Source organism: Platalea leucorodia (assembly GCF_965183815.1).
Source record: "Platalea leucorodia genome assembly, chromosome: 14".
NCBI lineage: Eukaryota > Metazoa > Chordata > Aves > Pelecaniformes > Threskiornithidae > Platalea > Platalea leucorodia.
The window spans coordinates 1,763,009-1,788,989 of NC_138836.1; the positions used below are offsets into that span (position 1 = coordinate 1,763,009).

A 25,981-nucleotide genomic window follows, 5' to 3' on the forward strand; every position below is an offset into this window, starting at 1 on the left:
GATCCCGCATACCTCCCCGCTGGTTTCTGTACCCTCCAGTCAAATATAGACTTTGTGCTTGCTCCCCTCGCCGGCCCGGAGCTGCCGCCTCTCCCTCCCGGGGGGCTGGCGGGGAGGAAAGGTGGGAGCCACGATAAATGAGAGCAGATCCCAGGTGAGGACGAGCTTTATCCCAGCTGGGGAGGGAGGAGGGGGTGCCCGTGACTCAGGGGTTGGCATTCCTCCCTCGCACACCTGGACGGGCAGGCACAGCCCGCGCCGCCGCCCCGCGCCCTCCCGCTGCACAAGCGCCATCCCACAGGGAAAGGGCCAAGCGGGCGGTGGGAAGGCGCCTGCCATGGGGAGGCTGCGGGCGATGGGCGGCGTGGGCAGCGGCGGCCTCACCCGCCTGCTCGGGGCAGAGCCGAGGGTGCTCCCCGGCCCCCTCGCCGGGGGCTTCTCCTCCAAATTTCCCGCTGGCCGGGGTGGGGTGCGCCATCCCCAGCGCCCAGGTAGCCCCTAGCTGAAACATCAGGTAAGCTCCTGCCGCGGCAACCGCCACCACCCAGCCGCCGAGCCCCGCCGCGGTACCCGGCTCACAAAGAGGACGGATCCGCATCCCGCTTGATCCCGGGCACGAGCGCGACAGCCCGCTCCTCACCTGCGATCGATCCGGCTCACGGGGCAACGCGGCCCCTTGTAGCGCCGCAGCTGCGGCCCGTCCACACCCGCTCCTGATGCGTCCTACCGGGCTGCGAGGGAGCAAGGAGCAGCCATCCCACCTCTGCGGCCAGCCCGGCTGCTGGGCTGGATCCGAAACCCCTTCCCCAGTCGAAGGAACAGCAGAGGAGGGGTTGGAGTTCACGTCAGGGTTTTTTGTCCCACAGCACCCTTCTGCCTTAGAGCCCGGGGTTTGTCACAGCTCAGCCCTGCTCGCACCTCCCGAGGCGCGGAGCGTGCACGTACCAGAGCAGATGCAACAGCGGAGGCTGCATTTTAGCTCCCCAATAAATCTGCGCAAGGAAAACTGCATCCCCTCAGCTTCAGCACAAACAATAGCAACAGCCAGACAAAAAAGTCCTCTATTTCCTGCCTTTCTTGGAGACTAAAAATACAAACAGGGCAATTTTGGCCTCTTCATTATTAATACAGCATCATGGTGGCTGCTGATGGCCTCCCTAAGGATGGTGACCGAGCATTGATTCAAATGAAAGCGAGGAGCAGGATTCCTTTCACCAGGAGAAATAGGAAGCTCAAGTAAATACGTGTGAACGGATTAAGCCCCAGGAAAGAGGAGGATGTGTGCGTGCCGCTGCAAACTGCAGCAACGGGAAACAGGCATGGGCGCAGCTGAGGATGGCCCAGGCGCTTGAAGTCTGGTATTTCCTAGTTTCCGAATGCTTGACTTGGCAACTCAGCATTACCCTGGCCCTTTTTGGGGTGCCACTTCATACGTTTTAAGCTAAAATTCTGAAAATTAAGGGGTTGGGTCGTGTGGGTTTTTTTAACCACAACAGACTTTGCCGCGACGTCGGCGCGGGGACACGAGGCTCCGATGCCCGAGGCCCAGCAGCGGATGGGGCACAGAGCGGAGCGCTGCTGCCGAGGGGCGGCTCTGCCCCGGGAAGCCACGGAGGCGGCAGGCAGGGGAAAGCCGGGCTTCGGTTCCCGGGGCCGGAGGGGAGCGGGTGCCGGTGCTCGCAGAGGTGGCTGCTCCCCGCCCCTGCTCCTGCAGCCCCAGCCTCCCTCCCACCGCCACACTTCTCCCTCGGCCTCGGGGTAAGCAATGCTGCAGGCGCTGCAGTTAAAAAAGGCAATTTGAGCTACAGGCAAGAAACATGTTACCAAAAAAAAAAGGTATTTTAGTGATGGTTCCCCAACAGGAGCCCCGGAGCCAACCAGAAAAGCTTGGGAGCTGCGGGCTTCCACCCCAGTCTTTGGTGTCCTTGCTTTCTGGATGTCCTCCTTTCTCCGCCTGAGACGGAGGACGTCTATGCTGCCTCCTGTAAAGGATCTCTGGTCTCAGCTGCAGACACCCCGGCAGCCCCGGGGCTGCCGGACACCATCACCCTCCCCTTCGTCCCAGCAGCCTGGAGGAGCAAGGACCGGGACCGGCTCCACTCAGCACCTCCAGCTGCGAGAAGGAGCCCGTTTACTCCCCACGGGCGCTGCCAGGAAGGCCCCAGATGTTCATTTTCCACCTTTCTTTGGGAAGCGTCCCCCCATCCCTAACAGATCTCCAAGCGAACGGAGCATGAATTTTCCCAGAGGCTTGTAACTGGGCTGCATTTAAGGAGACATTTGCAGGGCTGATACAAGGCACTTTTCTGATATCAAGACAACTCCACCACCAAACTTTAAGGCACCGAAGCAGAGAGGAATTGTAAATTCTCAGTAAACAGTCATAAGACTTTAAGAGGCTTTCATTTCATCTTGTCTTTTGGAAAAAAAAAAAACAAACAACCAAAAAACCCAAAAAAACCCCCACTGTTTTATGGGTTGCCTTTCAGGCAACTTCTCCAAAATACTTCCACCGGAGAAGAACACCGGGTGAGCTGGAGCTTTCGCCGCCGTTCAGCAGCTGGGACGCGGGGCCTGCTGGAGCGGGCTGCTGCTGCACAAATCTGCTGCTCCGAATGCCTGGGAACCGGGGCTTTGGGGGGGAAGGATCAGCAGATTTGGCTGCAGATGGCTCCACCAAAGCTCACAGCCGCATCCATGGCGGACCTCACATTTACCAATCGGCGATTTTCTGCTGTGGCAACGTGGCCTAAAAATTTTTGCCTTACGAGTGAAAACAAGTCATTTTTACAGCTCACGCTAAATTATTGCGCTCTCTGCTGAGACTACCAGTCCGAGTGCCAATTACTGGTAATTATAAGTGGTTTTAGGGTTAATTCTTTTCTTTTTTAATGCCACGCCGGCTCGTACAGAACCTTTCTTCTTTCCGTCCTGCCACCACGCTGCACCCAGAGGCGGCTCCGGGGCTTTTTCTAGGTCTCTGTTGAGCGGTTACAGCCCAGGCCCTGCTGCGGGAGCACGTCCGTTCCCTTTCTGAATTCGGCAACACCACACACTGCTAAAAGGAAAACAAATACTTGATCCCATAGCTGCACCGTACACAGCATTAGCAATATCCTGCTACCCGGCGTAAATTTCAGGAATGTTTAATAATCTACTATTAATGTACATTAATGTGCACATAATTTATTGCACTAAATTATGCTTAATATAATTACCCAGGTAATTAAAAGCGCAGGATGAAATCCTCCCATGCTGCCTTCCTCAGCCTTTCCCCTAAGACAGCATTAGCTCCGCGTGTCCGCTGTTCTGCAATGGAGGTTCCGCGGCATCAACACGCACCTGGAAGAGAATCGGCTGAACGCCGCTGCTGCCCGCTGCCCCGGGATGGGCCGGCAGCGGGAGGTAAGTGGGCCACCGAAACAACACAAGAGGACGGTGTCCGTGAAGGATCCGGGATAAAACGTCAGCCTCCCGCAACCCTAACGGCCATCCAGGGGAAGCAGGGCCTTCCAGGGTGAGGTTGGCATCTTAGCCGGCTGCCGAAGGGCTGAAACGCACCGAGGGCATGTCTGAAAAGTTTAGCAAGGTAGCCCACCTTCCCTCCCGTTTGTCCTGGCCGGCCCCATCCGAGGCGTGCAACAGCGGGGGAGTCCTGCGAGGGGCCAGCCAAGGCGAAGCGGGAGACAAGGCGACCGTCGCCGTTTGTCCTGGCCTCCAGGCCCTACGAGGGCTACGCAAAGAGGAGAGAGGCTACAAGCACCGGCAACTTCACCTTTCGCTGCCGCACCAAAAGGCAGCCTTGTTTTCTTCCTAACGCTGGATCATACAGCCATGGCAGGACAGACAGACAGACGCCGTCTACGTGAAAAGGCAAAACTTTTTCTTGTGAAATCCTGGTGCTTTGCTATTTATTGGCAACTGAAAGCACGAGCCCAGCCCCAGCCAAAGACAAGTTTCAGATAAACAAAGACTAAATATTGGAAGTCATCGGTGTCCATGGTTCTCGCTTACAACAAAAGGAAGGAAGCTGGGTATAAACAGAGGAACGGCAGCGCACGGCACGGCTCGGAGAGGGAAAAGCCGCGAGGCACGAATGTGCGGGTGTAAATGCTGCCCAAATGGAAGAGGAGACTTTGATGGAGCCTCACAGCCCCTTCTGTCTCGCGCCCCAAGAGCGGTTTATTTATTTTAATGCTTGACAGTTTGAGAGAGCCCTGCTGAAAAGCATCTCTCTCTCTCTGGAGGTAACAACCCCGGGCTTTCCTGGGTTCACACGTTGAACAGGAGCGAGCAGCCCATCCCCTCCGATAGCTCTCTGGGCACGCTGCAAAGAGCATCTGCTCGAGGGGCTTCGCAGAAAGCCGCGGCTCCTGCTCCCCGGCGATGGAGGAGAGCTGGAAAGGAGCTCGCGCAGGTGTCAGCTGGCCGGGCGCCGGCTGAGGCAATCACCTCCCCGCTGCTGGAGCCGGCGGTGTCGTCGGCAAAGCCTCGGCATGGCCCAAAGCCTCGGCAAGGAAGACTCTCTTATTTTTTTTAAGTTTCAGTAAATAACTCTCATAAAACAGACAGTACAGCAGCAATCCAACTAAAACATAGCTTCAGGTGCTCCCATTTTACGGTTTGAGGTGGGGCTGGCAGGGGCGGCCCCTCCCCACCTGCTCTGGCGGTTAGGCAGCACCCAGCCAGGCACAAAATAAAAAGCAAACCCTGAACGCGCAAAATCCCTTCCCACAAGAGCATCAAAGGAGGGCAGATCTCTAAATCACAACAAGCAAATAGGAAAGAAAATCAACACCTCGGGGCATGGAGGTGGGAGCAGAGACTTCAGAAGGGCGGGCGAGGGCAGAGCCAGCTGCGCCAAGGATGACTTCAGCGCCGCGGCTCTCCCCCCCCGAGCAGCCCAGCGCCACAGGGCCGCGCTTGAACCTGGAGGTTCAGCTAAGACAAACCTACTCCAGCCAGGAGACACCCATGCTTACCAAGGCGGTAAGCAGAGAGAAGCCCCGTGGTTTTCAAGGAGCACGAGCCTCTAATTCCCAGACTAACGAATAACGAAAATAGGACGGGTTTTACCCTCCTGGGCACAGCTAGTCCCGCCCTGGGAGAGGTAAGAGTGAACATCTACAGCTTTTAGGAGTCAGAAGCCCACCCTGAGCAGTCACTGCTGCAGCAGCAGCGTAAAGAACCTTTCAGCCACGTAGGCTGCGAGTTTGCACGAGCGCAGCTCGGACGCGGGTTGTTCTTCGGGGCCATTCATCACGCAGGCACCTGAGCACTCCGCAGGCCCCTCCTGCGCTCGGCAGCCGTCCCGCAGCCCTGCAAGCGGCGCAGCCATACGCACTGCTAACAAGCAAACTAGGCAAACCTCCCGTTTGAGGGCTGCAGGCCGTGGCTTCGTGGGCCAGGACAGGATCCTTCTCCCTCAGGCCGGGCTCTGGCACGGCCGAAGCTCCCTCCACCTTTCTCGGGCGCACCAACCACAGCCCAGTGCAAGCCACCAACCTGTACCATCGCGCTCGCAGAGGTAGGAAAGAGGCTTTACCCTGGAACTGTAGTTTCCAACCTCTGTATCCGTCTATTACTTCCGATAGCAACAGGCAAGATAAACAGGAGCAGCGAGCTATTGTACTGGCTGCAAGTTTGTTATACAATGCTTGGCATCGCCACTCCAGCTTTTTGGAAAGGAGAGAGAGGAAAAAAAACCCAAACCAAACACGCATGTTTCAGGTTGCATTCTCCGCTGCGGATAGCAAACACTCAGCCAGGAGAGCCCGGGAGGCAGCTGCCGGAGCGCAGCCCAGTTCAGCCAGGGCCCTTGCAGAAGCCTGCTTCGGCAGGAGCTCGGGAACCGCGGCTCCAGCTGCCTCACGGCCACCTCCGCTCAGCACGCTTTTAGGAAGCTTTCTCCTCGTCCCTCTAGGTAGCACCACCAGGCCCTGCTGATCGGCGTTGTCCTATTGCTCCAGAGGCGCCGGACGTTGCCGTTCCCTGCCCGCCGCAGCAAGGCGGGAGCTGAGCGAGCAGCGATCCCCAGCTCTGGTCAGAGTCTGCAAAGAAATCCAGCGGTTTGGAACGACATGGATGCTGCAGAGCAAGAAGGAAGAGGGCGCATGGAAGAGGAAGGGGTGGGGTGCCAGGATGTGCAATACGAACAAGATGCTTGCATTTAAACAATGTTTGGTAACTTCTGGAGCCCAGTGATTCATCCCCAAGAACTTCAGCAGTTGCCAGGTACCAAGAAACAGGCTGGAGCCCCGCTCCATATTCACAGCTGCAGATGGCACTTTCTTATTTTATTTATTTTTTAATCAAGTCCCTTTTCTCTTCCCGCAAACTATTCCTCTGCTTTGTGTTCAGCTGCAATCTGGTAGCAGCTTTAAAAAAAAATAAATTCACACACACTTTCCTTTGCTACTCCTCTCCCCCGACACGGTAGGGCACGCAGAGGAACAAGTGCTGACATGCTTAAGTAGGTGTATAAATAATATTTCTTTGTAATCAAGCTAATTTATCTAGCACAGTTGTTCCTGGTTAGGATCAAGAATTACTTTTACTGCATTATCAGTCAGATGCAGTTATTCACTTCCATGGAAGAAAGTCTTTCCAAATTACTGGAGAAAGTGAGGAACGGAGCAGAAGCAAGCGTCAGGAAGGAATTTCACATCACGCCAGTGTAAACAGACTGAAAAAAATGACATCTGCAAGCGTTTTTTTTGTCTGTCAGGAGCCAGTGATCACTTCTGGTCCAACTCCACAAGGACTCCTAAGACACTAGGCAAAAGACGGTCAGTTCTTACAAAAGGCACAAAAACTTCTCCATTATAGTTTACGTAATCTGTAAATTTGGTTAAATTAACGTTGTCTCATCAGGCTGTCCCGCTCTGTGCTTCCCACCCGTTACAGGGCCGAGGGAGGGGATGCGCGAGGCTGGCTGGTACCCCCGGCACCAGGCACGCGCTCAATGAGAGAGTTCATCGCTCAGCTTGGGGCTTGCTCGCAGCGCGCGTATCGGGGATCCTCGTTAGAGGAATGCTGGTTGTTCGGGAAGCCCAGGCACACTCCCACCCCCATGCGCAGGGGCAGACAACTGCAGTGATCCTTCTGGGGCCCAAAGTTCCTCACGACTCTGCAGTCCGAGAGGAACTGCAGCAGCTGCTGCCCACTTTGCTGCATTTGCTGTGCACCTTCATCCGCAGGCTGTTCAGCAGGACTTCAGCACAGATATTTACGCCATACAAGTTTTGAACAGGCTGGAATTGTACAAGACATTCCAGACAGGAGAGTCACCTCACAGAGCTGCAAAGCTTGTGTTTCCCACCACAAGTACGTCCCTGGCCTTTAAAGGAAACCCTTGAAAACGCCGTTCCTCGAGGCAAGGGAACGAGCAGCTGGAAGAGCTGAGGTGAGACGTGTCACCCTCTGCAGAGCACGCAACAGGCCCGAACCAGAAGACAGCCCTCAGCCAAGGGAGCTGCTGCCATCCTCCATAGGATGAGGATGGAGTTCAGGCTTGCAGGAATCAAGTCAGAAGCCCAATGAAGAGTAATTTAACAGAAGAGATGTTTCCACCTTGCTGTTTTCATGTCTTTCAATATTTCATTGTTTTACAAAAAGAGCAATTCCACCATCTCCCCAGTTCCCCAAGCTACAGTCTCATCGGTCCCCTGGTTTCTCCCGCATGAGCATTCCTGGATACACAGATGATTTTTTTAAAGCTAAAATGACTGCCAAGACAAAGTGTTTAACACATTTTAAAATTATTTAAAAGCAAGAAACCAACCTCTTATTTCTTCCTTAAGTCTCCATAGATGCCAAGCCTGGATCAGGAGCGACATAAGGTATATAAAAACCTGAAAAAGCAACACTGAATTCTAAGAAATTTACACTTTTGTTGATCTAGCAACCTGCCCTCCTAACACCGCTTATGCGCTAGAAAAAACAAGCTTTGGGCAGAAATTTAACTTAAAACAATGGGAAACGGAGAAATTACTGAACCTGGAAAAATCATGATCTCAGAATTAAAGGCCATTTAAATAATCCGGAGCGAGCAGTGCAAAGAAGAAAGAAGTCCAGATTAGCAGCTGTGTCTCTACACAAATGGAACCATTCAAGTTATTTATCCCACCTACCTCAAAACAATGAAGAAACCACTTCATCTGCTGTTGAGCTCCTTTTTAGGAGACTGGCCTCTAGAGATGGAGGTTTTAGGAAAGACCCAGGTGCTAGTACTAGAAAGTAACTTTAAGAAGTTTAAGACACAGGAACAGGTTTGAAAAACAATAGCATGAAGAACAGCTGAATTACCAACTATTTCAGAACATCCTCTCCAACAAACGTACCTCCAACGAAAACCAGTTTAATGCCTCAATTGATTCCCCCCCGCCCCGAGTCTGAGATTTAAAAAAAATCCATGATGTGAAAAACCTTCACGCCACCCCCACCCTGCTGGAATTATTCCAGGCTCACCTGATGGTATCCGCAACCCAAAGCACAACAAATGGATACCCATTCTCCCTCGCCAAGATGAGAAATGCAGACACATGAATTACACCAGGGTTTTTTAAAGACTTTTCCATTTTTATAATAATTTTTTGCTACACAGGTAAGAAGATTTATACAATAAAATTTTCAATCGAAAATACTTTTTCACAACAGTGGAGCAAGCAGTAACTGCCATGTGTGCATTTCACAGTACATCGCTACCTAGTACAAAGATGGACAATATCACAATCGAGATCAGACACTCTCCTCTGCTTATCTGCTGTCCCATCTCATCCCGTGGCAATGGAAGAGTTATCTTTGCAAACGAGTTCACAAATCAAACCTCTGCAGCTTATAGAAACCTCCATCCCTGCAAGACGATAACAAGACGATTTCAGCACAGTTTCCTCAACAGTTCAACTATGTAACACGTGGTCGCTACGATCTACACAGACAGGCACGCAGGCACAGACGTCAGTACTATAACAAAGAGGGAGTCTACACAGACGTAGATCACTTCAAGTCTCTGCTACACGTCTGAAGATGGACACTGACCAATCGTCTCTGCTTTCATTCCCTTGGAACGGAGTTAGCGCACCTGGGGGAGGCACCTACCACAAGCTGCTAGCAGCCTTCGAGCGTGGCCTGGGATACACAAGGGTAATACTGATATTCCTTCACTACTTGCCGTTCCCCCCCGCCCCAAACCAGACTTGCAAGCAGGAAAGAAGAACCTAACGCAGCAATTTAATAAGCTAACTTTTACAAGCTGACTCCAGATACCACCTTCCTTCAGCACAACACACACGGACTGGTTCTTCCCACAGCAAGAAAAGACAGAGGCATTTTCGGCAGAGGTCCATTCCTGTGGGCACACAGCTGGCGTGCCTGCTCCTGCCCCCTTCTTTCAAAAGGGAACTGTGGTCTGTTTCAAAGAATCTTGTCATCTTTTACCAAAGGCGAAAGCTACCCCTCCCTTCCGAGAACAATAGCTTCAATGACAATTGAGTCCGAAAATCCAGGCCCAGCACACCAGTCACTGCTTTGCCTTTTTCACGATGGTGCCAACAGCTGATATGACTGTAGTTTTGGATCCACTTGCGCTGGTTGTCACTGTGACAACGCCTGGCAGTGTTGCAGTAGTGGTGAGGATGGTGGGCTGAGCTATCGTCGTGACAGGGATGGCCGAGTCCCACTTGCTCTTCCTCTTCTGGGCATCTAAGAATTCGATCAGATCAAGCAAACGAGGATTAGCATTATGTTAAAGGCCACCAGTCCCTTCGTAACACCCTGTCTTGTCAACTGTTAATATACCGCTGCTTGACTAGGCAGCTTTCCCTCACATTAATTTCAGCACACGCTGGCAGTAAATGTTGAGGAGGAAAGACAACTTTATACCTCAAGAGTCAAAGTAAAACTCTCCACCTGAACTCCAGCCAAATGGGAGACAGGTTCACTCCCTGCCCCAAAGCATATCTAATTCTAACAGAGCACAGGGATCTCAGTTGCGGGTACAGGACCCACTCCTCCGCCTCTAGGGGTTTCTCTCCCTTCCTCCCGGTTTAAAAGGCAGGCTGTAGGCAGGAGAATGATTTTCAGTCTTTCCGAATCTCTTGAGATGCATCAGTCCCAAGAACACCCTACGACCCCAGCCATCAGCAGGCTTCTTGACCCACTAATAAATCTCTTCGCTATCCCGTCTGTCCCTAGTCTTTCATTGCAGAAGGACAGCCACGGGCAACGGGGACTAGAGGAAAGCTAGTCCATCAGCCCCTGGAAGAACACTTTCTTGCATTGTATACGCAATCAATAAGGAGCCTTCGGGGTTTCCAGGAAGCACTAATCCCAGCATTACTGCAGCTTAACAGGTACGATCACAACTGTTCTTTACCTCCCACAGTGGTACTGGCTGTTGTGGTGGTTGTAGAGGCGGCGCTTGTTGTTGTACCCTTTTTAGTGCCAGTCACGAATTCAATCTGGGAAGGGACAGACACATAGGAGAAAGGGGAGAAGATAAAAATGAAGTATTAATATACAGTCTTTTTTTAAACCACATCGCCTCTCTATGTTGTTAAAGAACAGCTTTAGTGTCATGTGAGACATTGGCCTCCAAGCTGACTGTCACGCCGAAAGAAAGACTTAGATCTCAGGCCCAAGGGTACTGAAGTCATGATTGTTAAGGATTCCTGCAACCCAGCTCCTAAGTCAGATACGATAAAAAAGTGTTTGTTAACCAGCATAAGCACAGGAACTTGATATAGCTCAGAAAGGACAGATACTGGTCATTAATGAATGTATTTTATACAGTTAGAAATTCTTCTTCTTTTTCCCTTAAGAAACATGCAAGACAAGTCCCTACCTGCACGATTTATTGCGACTGCATCATATCAGGAAACCTAGCAACAGGAGCTATAACAGCATGCAGTCTCATATTTTCAAAACTGCAGATACGGGCAAGGACGTAATCAGATACCGGGGTTACTGTGCAAAAACCAAACCAAGTAGCAAGACACAGCATGCACTGCAAGAAAAAATACCTCCACATACTGAATACATAAGAAGCCTTCTGTAAGGTTAGATAGCAATCTCTGACATTAGACAGTTTTCTGATGCCAGCCACTAGCTTAAAGGCAACACCACTGAAGGACAGGAATAAAATCTTCCAAAGCCTGTCTGTGTTCTTTTTGGGGGGTACATAAGAACGTACATTTTGCGACAAGCCCGGTTAAAGTTAAAATAGGCCCAACATTTCTGGAAATTAGATGCAAGAAGGCAATATCAAGGAGAACAGAAAGCAGATATTGTCTCACAATGAGAGCGGTGAGGAAATTAAGCTATAACTAGGCTATGCCACGAGACAAAGTGTCATAGATTAAGAAAAAAGCTGTTCTTCATGCATTATCTTGCCCACATCTGGCTTACTGAATACCATTAAGAGCTCTGCTTTAAAAATACTGACAAAACAGAAGAAAATCCAGTCGAATAAACAACCCAGAGAAATGGACCTATAAGGAATGGCAAACAACTTGATCTGTGCAGCTTGGGAAAAGGCATGCAAGAAGAAAGGACAGAACCGGGGAAAACCAAAACAGTATTAGCACAGAGCACAGTTCACACCAAACAGCAAAGCAACAGAATGAAATTCAGCAGGAAAACAAACAAAACCTCTGCAGCTCAGTCTCTTTTGTTTTTTAGCTACCTTTGTGCGTTCCTTCTTGGCCTTCTCCAATTTGTCCATTTCAATCTTCTGGGCTTTAGCTGAGGAAGATGAGAAGTTACAAGAAGCACTCGGAACAGCAAAAATCCACAGTTCTCTCACTCACACACTTCCCATCACAAACAATCAAAAAATTCAAATTGTGTATAGAAAATCAAACTGCTGTGAAACTAACTCCTGCTTTCTAATCACAGCATTACTGCACTAAATTAATGATTTAAGAGATGAAAACATTGAAGAACCAATTTAAATGAAAAGGCTTTCCAGACTGATGAAGCATCAGTAACACTCAGGCACATCCAACCAGCATGCCGTAGTTCAAGAGCAGCATGTGATGACTTCTCATTTATAAAGGAAGTGAAGACCCTAGTGCAGTTAATTAACTGCAGAACACAAAGAGCTAAGCTAGGACAAAAGAAGACTTCCTGGAATTACCTAGTGCCTCATAATATGAATCTTCTGACCAGCCATGAGGATCAAACATGTCCTAAAGAAAAAAACGTAAGTCAGATTAGGGCTATTTCCACATATACACAACACCCAGTTCAAAAATGTTTTACGTATTTCTGTTCACCGAGGATATTCATCACTAATTTCTTGTATCCCAGTGACACAAAGATCAGATCGGACCTTCTTTTATAGGACCACATTCTGTTGTGAATGAAGAAACAGCTCTGAAGCCAAAAGGATGCTGGGATAAGACATGCATTTTTCTGCTGCTCAGCTTCTGTCCCCCCAAGGAGGTTCATGTATACCCACACACTTCAGCAGCTTCTGTTCAGAATCGTTATAGCAAAGTTGGAGGCACTGAGGCTCAGTACCACATAAAAACGTTCATTTCAATGCAGAGATCCAGACTAAAGTTCCCTTAAAGGATCTCTGAACAAGCAGGCTCAAGAAAGCCCGAGGTAAGGCCTTACAGCCCTATATTATCTTTTACCCACTCCCTTGCCAGTCAAAAGTATCGCACCTCACCTTTGGATAATTTGTACCGAGTTCATCAATTGAACAGAACTGGATCAGCTTTTCATAGATGCTGCAAAGGAAAGACAAGAGTTCAGAACAGAGCCAGGGAGCTAAAAGTAAACAGAAGCGTTTCAGATTTGTTAGTAGAAAGAGGTTGTCACCTCTTCACGCTGCAAGAGTAAAATCGGAACCTGGGAAGCTAGGCTTGCTACGATGGATGTGGCATGCCGCTAACCACATTATTTCCCACCTCCCCCAAATTAATCTCCCAGCTCCCAGAACAGACACATCTTCTAAAATACTTCATCCAAAGCCTGTACATTTAAAATCTAACCAACACACCAACTCTAGTTGTTGCCTCAGAGAACACAAAGAAAGGTTTACTGTCTCAGTTACAATCAAATTATGTCTTTCTCATTTTTGTAAGCAGTAGTACTTCTTGCTCAGGATCCTGTTTCTGCTACAAATCCAACAAAGAGGAAAATTCTTGGAATTTGCCGTGTGGTGCTTTGGTCACACAGGAAAAGGTGGTGGCTCACCTGGGGTTGCGGAACTCCTTTTTCCTCTGAATGATGTAGTTCATATCCATGCCCTCTTTTATCTTCCTCTCATATAGTTTTTGAATTTTATCCTAAGGGAGAAAGATTACAGGGTGAGCCAGTACGAAAAGGAGGAGCACACCAGCTGACTATCAAAAGCGTACACGGGGAAACAAGCCAACTGAGCCAGTGACCTTCTTGCACGGAGCAAGGATTGCACCTCTCCCCTAAGGCCAGGCAGGCTGATTAGTACAGACACTCCTTTAAGGTTTGAAAGTACCGTCGTGAACTGTCTGGATGGGTAAGGGAGCTGAGCTTTGCACTTTCTGAAGGCTTCAGTGATTAAAGATTTCTATTTGAGGCAGTAGGGCACACTCCTTCTTCCCAGTCTGCTGTTTCCCGTTATAGCTGTGACTGTAGGGAAGCAGAAGCCAGCTCGGAGAGGGAGAGGTGAACTCCACAAAGGCTCTCCCACACTTGCAGGGACCAGCACACCCACCGCCAGACTCAGGCCTGCACCTGACAAGCAGCTGCTGGGCTACGCTGCGCAGAAGGCAAGGCGCACGGCTGTGCCTGGGTAAGATGAGCAGAGCCACGTTCTGCTGGAGAACTAAACCCAATGCCATCATCAGGTATTGCTGGTGGTGCCTGCTGGCAGCCAAACGCTCTTAGGAGCGGGGCACTTCTAAATCCCTGCTTGGGCACAACTGGCCAGGTCGACGGAATCGATTCTCTTTGCAGATCACCCGCATAGTTACAAAGCCTATGGTATCTTACTGAAGCCACAAGCCCCTGCAAAAGGCAACTTAACTGACTCAGGCTGGAAACGTCAAGCAGTCTACTCTCCAAAAAGACTGAAAGACTTAAAAATAAACATGATATTTTTTTCTTCCTCAGCAAGGTAGCTAAAGACCTTAGAAGTATTTTTACTCTGATGATGCTGAAGGGATAGCAAAAGCAGAAACTTTCAGATGGAACATACACTTTAGTGCTACTACTAGGAGAATATTCTCAGCAATTTCCTTCATCTTTTCTTTTTGACACAAACTTCTCACGTACAAGAGGCATATAAAATAAGGCCAGAGGCTAGGCCTTCAGTCTTTCGGGATGGGAGAGTTGAGTCAATTTTCCTTTGTTGCTTCTGGATAAGTCACTTCATGTCTCCCTCCGTATGGACAGTCAGCTCGAATACAGAACTGACTATTGTCTAAGGGTTTGCTGATGCCTGAAGAAAAGAGGATTGTTAAGAGCTGATGTGAAACTCCTCTTTCATCAACCTTAAAAAAAGCTTTATAAGAAAAATGTTCATCAGGTCCTCACAAAATTAGCAAGAAGAAATTACACAATCTCCACATCCAGCGCACACATCGGGAGGATTGAAGGAACAACTGCAAAAAGGTGAATTTGGGGAGTAGAAATGATGGAATAGGTGTTGCCTTTTGTCCCCTCCCCGTGGAGGCAGCAGTATGGTTCACAAAGTCCACAGATGGGGAACTACTCAGTCAACTTTATAATAAGAAATACTTCCTTTGGCAGAGTTCGAGATACAGTTTATTAGAGGAAGAATCTGACAAAAGGAAAGAGCAAACCAGCCATGAGAAGCCTAGAACATTTTGCATCTCTAAAGAACAATCCCATCTCCTCGCTCAAAGTGCTCTAAGATGTGGTTTGACCTGCTAACAGAGGACAAGTTCTCCTTTGATTTAACATAGTAAACTGCTGTCAAAGGGGAAGAAAATCTGCTTTATTCTGTCTGCTCTCTCAAGCTCTGTGCATTCCTCAGATCTAACACTCTAATTCATTGATGTCAGAACAGTAAAATCCTCCTCCAGCACAAGAGGAGGAATGGGTGTGCCCAGGTACACTGTGCGGAGAAGAAGAAAGCGTGATCTGGACGGTGAATCATTCTGAATCACCATTGCGCATCAGTAGCTTGCTTTATAGAGCATTCCAGAAGTGATTCTTTACTTGTATCTCTACCCGGCAGATAACTGCAGTTAAAACCCAAATGGGTGGTAGGAGACAGCAGCCCCTGCTCTTTCATGTGCCCTCCATCAGGAGGCGGAAAACAGAGCGGAAGGTTATTGCAAAGATGGTTACTGCAAGTATTTGGGTGTGCACCAGAGAAAACACCCATTTATTTTCTTTTGCTGCCTCCAAGTTACTAGCCTTCCCTCTCAATGTTTATCATCTAGACGCGTAGGTGGAAAAGGAATCCAGTCAATGCTGCCTCAACTATTCCAGCTAGGGGATTCTCAGGCCCGTATAGAAAAACAATGATTTGTTCTTTCCTACGGAGCTGAATTTGCTGAGGTAAGAGGATAGCAGCCTTCACAGTAAACATTGCTTCTGTGTCACTGGTGGGATCAAGAGCCATTTTAAAGCATAAGTGACCCACAGAGACTGGAAAACAGCTTTAAGCTACTTTGAGATTCCTAGGCTAGAATTGCTGTAAAGTCTAAAGCATTAACACAGTGCATTCATAAACTCAGTGTAGTAAAAACCCAGCTTTAATGCTGGATTTTTGACCTGTGCAAAAATACTGAGCCGAGTTTCCAAATATCCCCCCTCCCTACTGAATTGCAAGCCTTTTAAAAAAATAAAGTGGACTTGTACCAACCTGCAAGTGGTTAGAACATCTGCCAGGAGGCTCAGGAGGGATTTTGATCTCATCTGGAGACATGTTCCGCACTCTCTCTGAAAAAGAAGCTGTAGAGAGCAAACTGAGCATGAGTTCTGGCAATACTGAAGGGAATTTAAGCCCTGGAAGTCATTAAACTTGTTTTATGTCCTTGCTAGTGCTAGTCTACCATTGAGAACCCATGGGTAAAGGTAACACGGGAACACTGTCAGCTGGTACTCGTGGTGTTTTCAAAGTGCTGAGCAAGAAGCAACTAACCTAAAGGTTAGATCCTCAGAAGAGGGATGCGGTGCTTGCTTTCTTGATATCTACCTTGTACTGTGGCTCTGTGTCACACCCATGCTTACAGCTTTATTTTCAGGGATCTCTTCACCCCAGAATGGAAATAGGAAAAGCTAAGCTACTTCCCACTCCAGCTGCAATTGTTGAAGATCCTCAAAGGCAAAGGATCTTCAGAGGAACGAAGGTTGGCTTGTGGAACGTATCCCTGAACCCCCGCACTGTGCACCACATGCCGAGCCCACCACTACTGCAGGTCTTCCATATGCACTTTAAAGTCCTGCTCTGAACAGCTCAGATAACCTGGAGTCTCCGACAAGACTTGCGCCAGGATGCTCTCAGAGAGCAGATCAGACGCTGTATGTGGAGGATCACGGGATCCATCTAAAGCAGCCTGGCTCATTGCCATTTTGGGGGAGGTAATCACTTTGGGTCCTATCTATTTCAAGACCTACCTACATGAACCAAAATGGTTCAAGAAGGGAACGACCCTCCCCAAGGCTGTCAGGAGTTAACCACAAGAAATTACATTTCATCCTTAAGTTAACATTTCCTTAACAGGCACTTTGATCTTCGCTTACAGAGGCAGACTATTGCTAGAAAGAACAACTCGTTCTGCAGGACTGAGAACAGACCGGTACAGATTGCCAGATTTCTATAGCTGTTTGTGTTGGGATGTATTATTAGAGTGCCGATTGCCCTGTAAAGATCAGTTTACAGAGCTATCAGCAAAAGAAACTGCCATGTTTCCCTCTATTGCCTGCCGCTTTCCCACTACTACAGGAAACCCAGGCAGCTTTCTAGCCAAGTCTTGGAGCAGAGATTTGTGCCACATTTAAGCAGCTGGGATTGTTTTCAACCATAATTTGGACAGGGAACACATCCCAGAGTTGTAGTCTGTAGTGGATAAAAGAGACCTGACACCAGCACAGAAGTCGTATCAACCGAGCCATTCACATTTGCAGCTCCGCAGTTATACATTAAACCTGCCTGCAGCTCAGCTCCTCTGACCGCAGCCCAGAAGGGCCCCAAGGGCAGACCCCGGCATCTCAACACAGCGTGCTCTCCTGCCTTCCAGCACAGAGCATCGGATGGCTGAGGTTACAAATAACCAACACCGCACATGTTCAGTACTGTTACAGTTTCTATTTCTTTTGTAAAAATGTAAAGCACTAAGGACAATATCCTTTGGAGATGCAAAGCTAGCAGGCGACCGCTCATTCTATTTGATCAAGATGTTGCGGAGGGTTAAATTCTTCAGCCATTGCTAATAATGAACAAAAAGTGTCCTTTGGCATTTACTGAGAGGGTGTCTCTATGGAGGAAGGAAAGCTTGCCAGAGCCCCTACAGAAAGGCAGGCAAAGTGGAGCTCCCTGACAACAAGGCAGACATTTGTTATAGGTTACAGCTGCTGGTGGGATGAGGAAACCTCTAGTTTAATTAGGGCTTCAGGAACCCAGAGAGGGTAGCAAACGGACAGGAGCGGGCATAATAGACGGCACGCTAGGCTCTCTGGAAAAGGTGAAAGCTGATTAATGGCTTAAGAGATTCACAGCATCAGCAGAAACATTTAAAAAAGAAACAAGGCCACCAAACCCAGACTTCAAAAGGAAAAGAAAGGACCTTAAAAAAAAAAAAAAATCAAGCCTAGTTCCAGACTAGACATCCCACAGGCTCCTTATCCTTGCAGATGACCAGAAGAGCCACAGAGAAACAACACATTTATGGGAAGGAGAACTGTGGGCTCATGAAAACTTAGGAACTCTGGGCAAGAACTCTGTCTAGCCAGAAGAGAAGTCACAAAGTCCTAAGAATACGTTCAGCAATCGATTCAAAGTTCCCTTGAAACAGAAATAACCTTGGAGGCAGAGCAAGAGCTCCCAATGAGACGATATATTTTGACGCATGACTTTTCAGGTTTTGGTGCTCGTTTGCTCTTTTGTTGGAACTGTGTGAAAACGCTCATTTATCAACATCATACTGATGGGGGAAGGCATCTCTCAATGCCTTACAAGGAACTGGAACTAAGACATCTTTGTCTACTGCAATCCCGCCATAGTTGTATGCGGCTGAAGACTGAGTCAGCAGCCAGGCTACGTGCACCTCGCACACTAAGCACAAGCCTTCATCGTTACTCAGTTATTTCATCACATACAGGCTGAGATGCCACATCATTAGGAAGAAAAGGATGAGTTTAGCCCCTTCAGGCTTATTTACAGTAAGGAAGTGCAAGTTATCCATGCCCTCGAGCAGTCCCCCAGCTTCCTGCCCAAACAGATAGCGGAATGGCCCATTCCACAGCCTCTTCCCACCAGCTCTTTCCCTAGAGGAAGGAGCAGCTGGGATTATCATTCGAAATAACCCTGGAACTTGCATATACGGCCACAGGCTCCTGTATAAAAAGTTTTTGTGTTTTCAAAGGCCCAGGCACAGCTTTCCACTGTCTATACAGCGGTAAATGCAGATGGACAGCTAACAACAAGGTGTGTCCTCACAGGATACATCCAACTGCTTTGTGCATCCTGTTATTTCTGCCAAGATCAAAGTTTTACTTTTACATGAGTCATAGGTAGTGACACTGGCACAGTCTTTAACTGGGCCTGTGATTTGCTGGATCACAGCCTAGAGGATCTCCATGTGGGGACCTCAGGAAGTTGGCTGCTGGCACCATTAACCACTATGGGCACACCCATCTGGCTCACCGTAAGTAAACATCTGCCCCTAATCAGATTCACAGCCCAGATAAACAACTAAGGCCATAAAGCAGATCCCATGACTCAAATGGGAGTTCAAGAAAGTAGGAGCCAGCACACTGATAGGTCTGCAACTCAAGCATCCTGCTGCTGAAGGCCACTGCTGCTGGTGCCAAGCCCACGCGTTCTCCTTCCACAAGCTGACCTAAAAGTTTAAAATTTCACCAGCACAAGCAAGAGGTGCTTGCAGCTTTTTATGCAGTCAGTGCATGCACTATGGCAAAGCGGAGATGTTCAGCTGCTGCTGGTCTCTGCAGAGCAGGCCAAAGCACAGCCAACTGTCAGGGCGTACCGAGCTCCCCAGAACTCCTGTCCCTTTCGAGGTTCACTTGTGTGCCGTGTCTTAAGCAGCCACAAGGGATTACAGGCAGTATCAGACGCCAGCTTGTCTATAAAGGTCACGCTGTGCAAAAAAACAAGCAAGGACCTGGAAAGGGTAATCAGAGGGGCATGGCTTTCCCCTGGAGACACGTGAACCGGTGGTGCCTGGTCTCCAGAACGGCATTCTTTGGCACTGTAATCAAGTCTGCTTGGCATAAACCAGGGTGTGTGGGTTTCTGATTTCCTGGCACCAGAACAGCCAAATCGGAGGAAAGAACTGGAGGCAACAACATGCCAGTGAGTCACCCATCCATGGAAGGACACTAGTTCCCTTTCTGCTCTGTGGGCTGAGAAATGCAGAAAGAGACCAGCAACTCAGCCATATTTTCTGCTCTTATGAACACTGACTTTGTGCTCAGATATCCTAAGGGCTGGAGAGAACATTTCTTACAGTCCAAAAGGTAAACAACCATGCTGCAAAGAACAAAAAAGTCCATCCTAAAAGTATCATTTTGAAAGGCTGCAGGAAACAGCAAACGCCATGTCCGCCAGCACCGTGTACTCTTCAGAGTGGCACAGAAAACCCCAAAGGACGACACTGATGCAGAAACCTATCAGAGTAAGTTTCCCATATACGCTCTCCTCAACCACAGGGCCATTACTGCTGGAAACCTCCCCTCCCATTCTTTCAGGCTTTGATTACCTGATCACCACTTCAGCATAAGTCAGGACCATGCCCTTCCCAGCTGCCCATCCCTGCTGTTTTCTCTGTGGCAACACTAGTGCTCACCTAGCATGCACGGAGCAGATCAGGGAATGGATCCAGCTGGAAGCCTCACAGGAAAAAAAAAAAAAAAAAAAAGAGCAGTGAAGGTGGATCTCAGCTGGCTCCAACCCCCAGACCAGCTCAAGGCACACAAACATTAGCACGCGTCCGGGGGAGGCAAAACAGCAACATTACTTCTGGCAGGAGCCTACATTTATGCTGTACTTAAGCAACTACATAACCACGGACTTTAACAGAGGTGATGCTGAACAACGTAAGATTACCTTCGGAGAAGGACAGGCCCACAAGCTTTTAATGCAAAAAGCAGTTGTGGAAAACTAAGACTTCCACTTCCACATACTGATATTAGACAAAACTTCGACGTCCAGACTGGAGTAGTTACTTGCTTTGTGTCAGAAAATCCCACACCTTTTTCCATTCAAGAATTCTAACTCTGGAAGTCCAAGTTTCCAGGAAGGGCGTGGTTCTCACGTTCACCAACCATAAGGCTCTTGCAGCAGTTGCTTCTCAACTAGATAAGATATGGTCTAATGCAAAAGACCTACAGAATCCAGCATGGCAAGTGTGCTGATCTCTAATGACCTGGTTCCGCGCAGAGCTAGCCTACACCTTGCTCTGCGTGTGTTACTATTGGGAAAGGATATTAAAGATACATTGCAAACCTTAATCCAGGTCCCGGACTCACCAACACTGTCCACTCCCGAGTGCGTGACATGGTAGCAAGTGCCCTCTGTGCAGCTTTTAGGCCTGCGTGCAAGTCTGGGCTATCGTGAGACAAATGAGATTCAATCTTCTAATCTGTGGATGGGGCAGCCACCGGGGGAAAAGGAGACTAACCAAATTGGATCCTGAGCCTTATACCTTACCTAAGAAAGGACTTTCCACTACACGGCTTTACAAGTGCAGAGCTCCACCCATATGTAAAGTAGAGAGTAGAAGGGCAGTTGGCTTTCAGATATTCTTCTTTACTTTTTACCCTAAATGCTGTTGTCTCATCCGTGTTTCTAGCGTGCATTTGGGGGCAGATCAGTAGTTTGGAGAAAGATCTCTGTTGCATTCTATGATGAGACTGGTTACAGCAGTTTTGCCCTCTGAAGGCTGGAAATTCAATGTACCAGTTGGGTTGGTGCAAAGTCTGGGCAGGCCAATTGAAAAGGACTGAAGTCCAAAACTTCACTGATGGCTGTTGTAGGAGTCACAGCTTAGCATCCCGGTACTGCCTGTCTTATTTTATGTTTACCACACTTCGGGGCTGAAATGTCACGCTTGAGCCTTGACAAGCTGACTTGACAGGTAATGAAGCAACTTCTAAACTCATGATTTTTTATGATATTATTACATGCTACCACACAACCGTACTAGTAACCTCAGGAACAAAGGGTTAGTTCAAGATAGGCAGAGCTTCAACATAAAATACACTTTCTGTACAGCTCCACAGAGGCCAAGCAGAGGATGCTATTTCAAGCTGATGACCCTGGACTTTCCAAGCATTTTTTCCAAATCTAATAGTGGTGCAATGAGTAAATGAGAAGTCACAAGAATCAAATACGTTTCAGTAACCATTAGAAAGCATACGGTACGCTCTGTCAACACAGCAGCTATAAATCGCTACGTGGATCACATTTAAGTGGGGATATTTTAGGTAAGTTTTTGAAGCCACAGAACAAAGTATCTGTCCTCATTCCTGGTTATGCTGGCTCTCACAGAGGTGTCTGGACAAAGCTACTGCTTTATTGTTTTTAGGCTCATCTAGAAAAACACCAACACTGCCCTTTACATATATGTCTTAGACATGTAATATACGAAAACATTTTCATATTTTTAGGCATGGTACCCTTCTCCCAAAGGAAGACTTCACTGAAAATATTCCACTGAGATAAAACATTGCAGGCAATAATTCAAACTACAGCACTGCCAGGACAGAGGGAAGATGCTTTTTACAAAGGGGGAGCCTAGAAGGTCTAGTTTGAAAAAAAAAACATGTGAAGAAATACTTCTGAGCGAACTTACCAACTAGCTCCTGAGGATCTCTCTTCTCCAGTTCTGACAATTCCTGTGAGGAAGGGGGAAGAAACAGATTTTAGTCAAGGTATGCTTCCAGTCGAAAAAGCCATACTGTCCATTTGTTTAGAAGTTTATACATTACTTCTGAGACAAAAGAAAAAAATTATGAAATGCACGTTATTAGATAATAGGGTAATGTTTGTACCATAGAAAGTCAAAGCCTAACAGGATGCTCTGTTTCCTTTCAAAGCTAGAGTCTAAATTTAATGAAAGAATTCAGGCTTTGTTTCTAGGAGTCCTGGACACTCAGCTCCTTTTGAATTCCACAAGAACTGCTGTACTTGAAGCCTTTCCTCAAAACAGACCAAACCACAGATTTTTCATTTTTGGTGGCTGGCCCTTGGCACCAGCCAAGAGTCAATGTTTTAGAGCATAGCTAGCTAAATATAAGCTGGATCCAGCCCACAGAAAACTCCTTAAGCCCTGGGAATGCCTACGACAGGCCTGTGCAACTTGCAGTCCTCTAAGCAGGGCCAGCAGGATGCGTTCCCCAGAGTAACATGAAAACAGCCGGAATGGTCCCAGAGCCGGCGGCAGGGCACAGCGACTCGGGAGCGGCATCGGGGCGGGCTCCCCGCAGGCACCCAGGGCTCTGCAGGGTCCCGCGCCGCAGAGCCTTGCCAGAATTCACTTCTGTAATTGTGCCATTCAGGGCTTTGGCTGATAAAACCTCTACGAACCAAAATGCCAGGGAGCGCGGTGGCAACGCAGATCCTGTATTCCCGTTTTGGAAGAACGCTCCCGCTGTCATTTCTCTGGGCTGCTCCTTTCCAGGAGTGATATAGCCAATCTGCTCTACCAGAAACTCAAGGGCAACTTCCACTGGCTTGTAATGCTCTGTTTGGAGATCTTCTCAACACAGCTAATCCCTCCGTAGTTACATAAATTAAGGCCGCTTCAGTTGTGGGAACACAGCAGATGTTTGCACCAGAACCTGCTGAGCGGGAGGTGTTATGGAGGATAAGACACTCTTAAATATGCTTTCACCATATTGAGACCAACGTTCAAATATTGTGGTGCTTCTGAGAGACCCCAGGAGAGTGACAAGCGATATCAAATTCAGCACAAATGAAGTTTCTGAAACACTATCAGCTGTATCCCAACACTGCCCTCTCCCCCCGCCTGCCTCTCAAAGATCTTTTGTGACTCACTGGACTGTGCCTCCAAAATTCCTCAGTGCCTCCAAACACTGAAGCTATTCATTCAACCTGACACCGACAGAACGCTGCCTCCTTGCTGCTTAGTAACCACTCTCTAAGCCTTTACTCCATTTCCAGTCAGGTGAGAGATGCCCAAGGTGAGGAGAAGGCAGCAAGGTCACCGAGCCAGATGGGGAACAGGCTGTGCCAGGCTCACTGCGAAACCCCACCAATTTGCAGAGAAACCAAAGCCCTCTGGAAGCAGAAAAACAAATTCTTTGCATGGCACTCACTGCTACAGGGCACTTTTTATAGCCATTCACGGGGGGGAAAAAAAAAAAAAAAAAAAAGCACTGTTTCTCCCTAAGTACACTTGGATCACAAAAATACAAGGCTAAAGCTATTTCAGAAAAAAAAAAAATACACGAAGGAACACGCATCTTCTCGCTGGCCAGCTGGCGAGGCCCCAGGCCCCTTTGTGAGATGGACCGCAGCGCGACAGCTCCAACCCCTCTGAGCTAACGCACTTGGTGCGGCGCGTTAACACCTCTTCTCCCGGGGTCTTCAGAAAAAACAGCACAGGCAGAAAAAAATTAAAACAGAAGCATGATATTTCAAAGCAGAAAACTTATGCCAAGAGCCCTCTTCGGTGAGAGCACCGGACAGGAACCCAGGGAATGCAGGCTGTGTTCCCCACAAACCTAGGCAGACGCGGCGTTAACGTGGTGAGCCTTGACCACATCGACGCGGTGCTAAGACGGGTGAGCATCAGTGAAGACCCGAGAAGTGGGGGCAATTCTGCGGTAACTAGCAGGTGGTGAGGACAAATTCAGATTAGCAGGCAAACGTTGCACGCGGGCTGGAGAAGTTCACAGAGCTACAGACAGAAGGGGAACGTATGTCCGGGCAGCATGCAGTGACTCATCAGGCAGCGAACACGTGCGGTCAGAAAGGCTGCTTTATTCCCTTCGGGGGAGAACTTGCGAGATATGTAATTAAAAGTGTTTCTTGCCTTGGTTTGAGACAACAAGCAAGTGTTTGTTGAGGTGAAAGGAGGGAACTGCTTTTGTTCCAACCTTGACTGAATTATATCCTACACTCTTACCTTTTGAAAGTTTTGGTTTAAGTGGACTGAGAGGGAAGAGGAAGAGACAGGCTACGTCCCCAAGCACCTCTTGATCCTTCCTCTTGCCCAGCACTGTATTTATTATTCCATTATCCTTCCCATCTTCTGCCCGCTTGTCCTCTCACCATCCAAGAACCCAAAGGCAAGAGAAAAAAATCGCCCAAATGACCAATATTGCCGAGGAGGCACCTGTGCAACCCGGTGGCACAGTCAAATTCAGGTGCTTTAGACAGGTACTAAATGCCCTCAGGAAGGCTGCCCTCTCATTTGGCCAGTTAACAGGGCTGCAAGGCTAGCTGCTCTATTTCTCAAGTTTCCCGAAGCCCGTTTTTAAGTCTCCTGTAGCTGTTTGGAGCCAGCGCCAAGCATAAGCACGCAATTCTCAGGAAACACGAACTAATATTCTGAGAGATAATTTCATGGCCAAACCCTCTCCTGTTATGTACCTTACATTAGACAAATATTGCTAAAACGTCAGATGCGGTAAATAGTACATATTATGAATTTCCAGAATCGTCAGTAAGTTTGCTTTCACCAGAAGTAAGTTCGCCCTTTAATTTGTATCCTTTAATCCCAGAGGTACAGCACAAGCCTGCCCCGTTTGTAACAGGCTAAATAAAGCCAGTCCTATCAGGCCGCCAGTGCGTGCCTACCTGGCCTGATCGCCCACACCCGTTTCACCACAGCCGCTCAAGCAAGTCTGGTCTCCACATCCTCAGGCCACAGCCAAGGCATCAGAAACCCCAGAGCTACACCAAGCAAAAGCAAACAAGTTCACTAACATATCATAGCCACACCTCACTGCCCAGAGGACATGAATTTTGCTTACTGATGAATTACTGCGTACCTACACCCACTGCTCCGTCATTAACAAGCTGAAGACATCAACACAGCTTTTCATTAAGTCGGACTACTTTCAAGCCTCTTAAATGCCTGCAGAAAACAAAATGATGACCGACTCCTCCTACGGTGCTTGTTCATATTTGCTCAGTTTACTGTCTAAGACCATGGCAAGGCAAGTATCAACAACTTGACCAAAGACATACAGTCTGGCCGATGCAAGATTTAAGAAGTCTTGTTCAAACCTCTCAGTATCTACTGAAGATCCAAAACTTAAGGACAGTCTAAAAGCCTTCAGTGGAGTACTCACTCAACAAGAACTCTCCTACACTCCCTTAGGCTAATTTAAGTTTGGGACACGCATTGAATACAATGAACTGATTAGAAAAGACAGCATTAAAAAAACCCAAAACAAAACCAAAAAAACCCCACCATATTTTCTGCAGATCTAATCCAATATAAACTTTAAGGAGAGAGAGACTCACCGAGTAACAAGGTACAATAAACACTGCACGGTTGTTATCTTTTCATTGTGAAATGAAAGAAATATTTACACCGGACAAGGGATTTCTAAAGGAAATCAAATGCATTTAATCAACGGAAAATTTGGAAGATAACCGAAATTTAAGAAGAGAATCTACATAAATCCATTCAGGGCAAGGTGATCGTTTTGTAGATTACTCCATCATCAATACCCACCGTGCTACGTATCAGTATCCCACAGGAGGAGCACAAAATCAAGCGGGTGAGTGGTTCCAAGCAGAAGGGATTTCACGTCAAGTCTCTATCAGAGCAGATACATGAAAGCTATTAGAGCCTTCAAG

The 25,981-nt window shown here is 48.2% G+C and overlaps 1 protein-coding gene across 2 annotated transcripts in view; it reads right to left on the reverse strand.

Moving 5' to 3' along the window:
• Positions 1-8,565: 8,565 nt before the first annotated feature.
• Positions 8,566-25,981, reverse strand: part of SAP30BP (SAP30 binding protein) — a 31,529-nt gene continuing 14,113 nt past the window's right edge. For both annotated transcript variants that reach the window (XM_082326901.1, XM_082326900.1), the window contains 8 exons: positions 21,999-22,041; positions 15,827-15,915; positions 13,207-13,298; positions 12,677-12,737; positions 12,137-12,188; positions 11,684-11,742; positions 10,376-10,460; positions 8,566-9,702 (listed from right to left, as the gene is read on the reverse strand). In XM_082326901.1, coding sequence (XP_082183027.1) covers positions 9,521-9,702; positions 10,376-10,460; positions 11,684-11,742; positions 12,137-12,188; positions 12,677-12,737; positions 13,207-13,298; positions 15,827-15,915; positions 21,999-22,041 — 663 coding nt within the window. In that variant the 3' untranslated portion in view covers positions 8,566-9,520. The remainder of the gene's footprint in view (positions 9,703-10,375; positions 10,461-11,683; positions 11,743-12,136; positions 12,189-12,676; positions 12,738-13,206; positions 13,299-15,826; positions 15,916-21,998; positions 22,042-25,981) is intronic.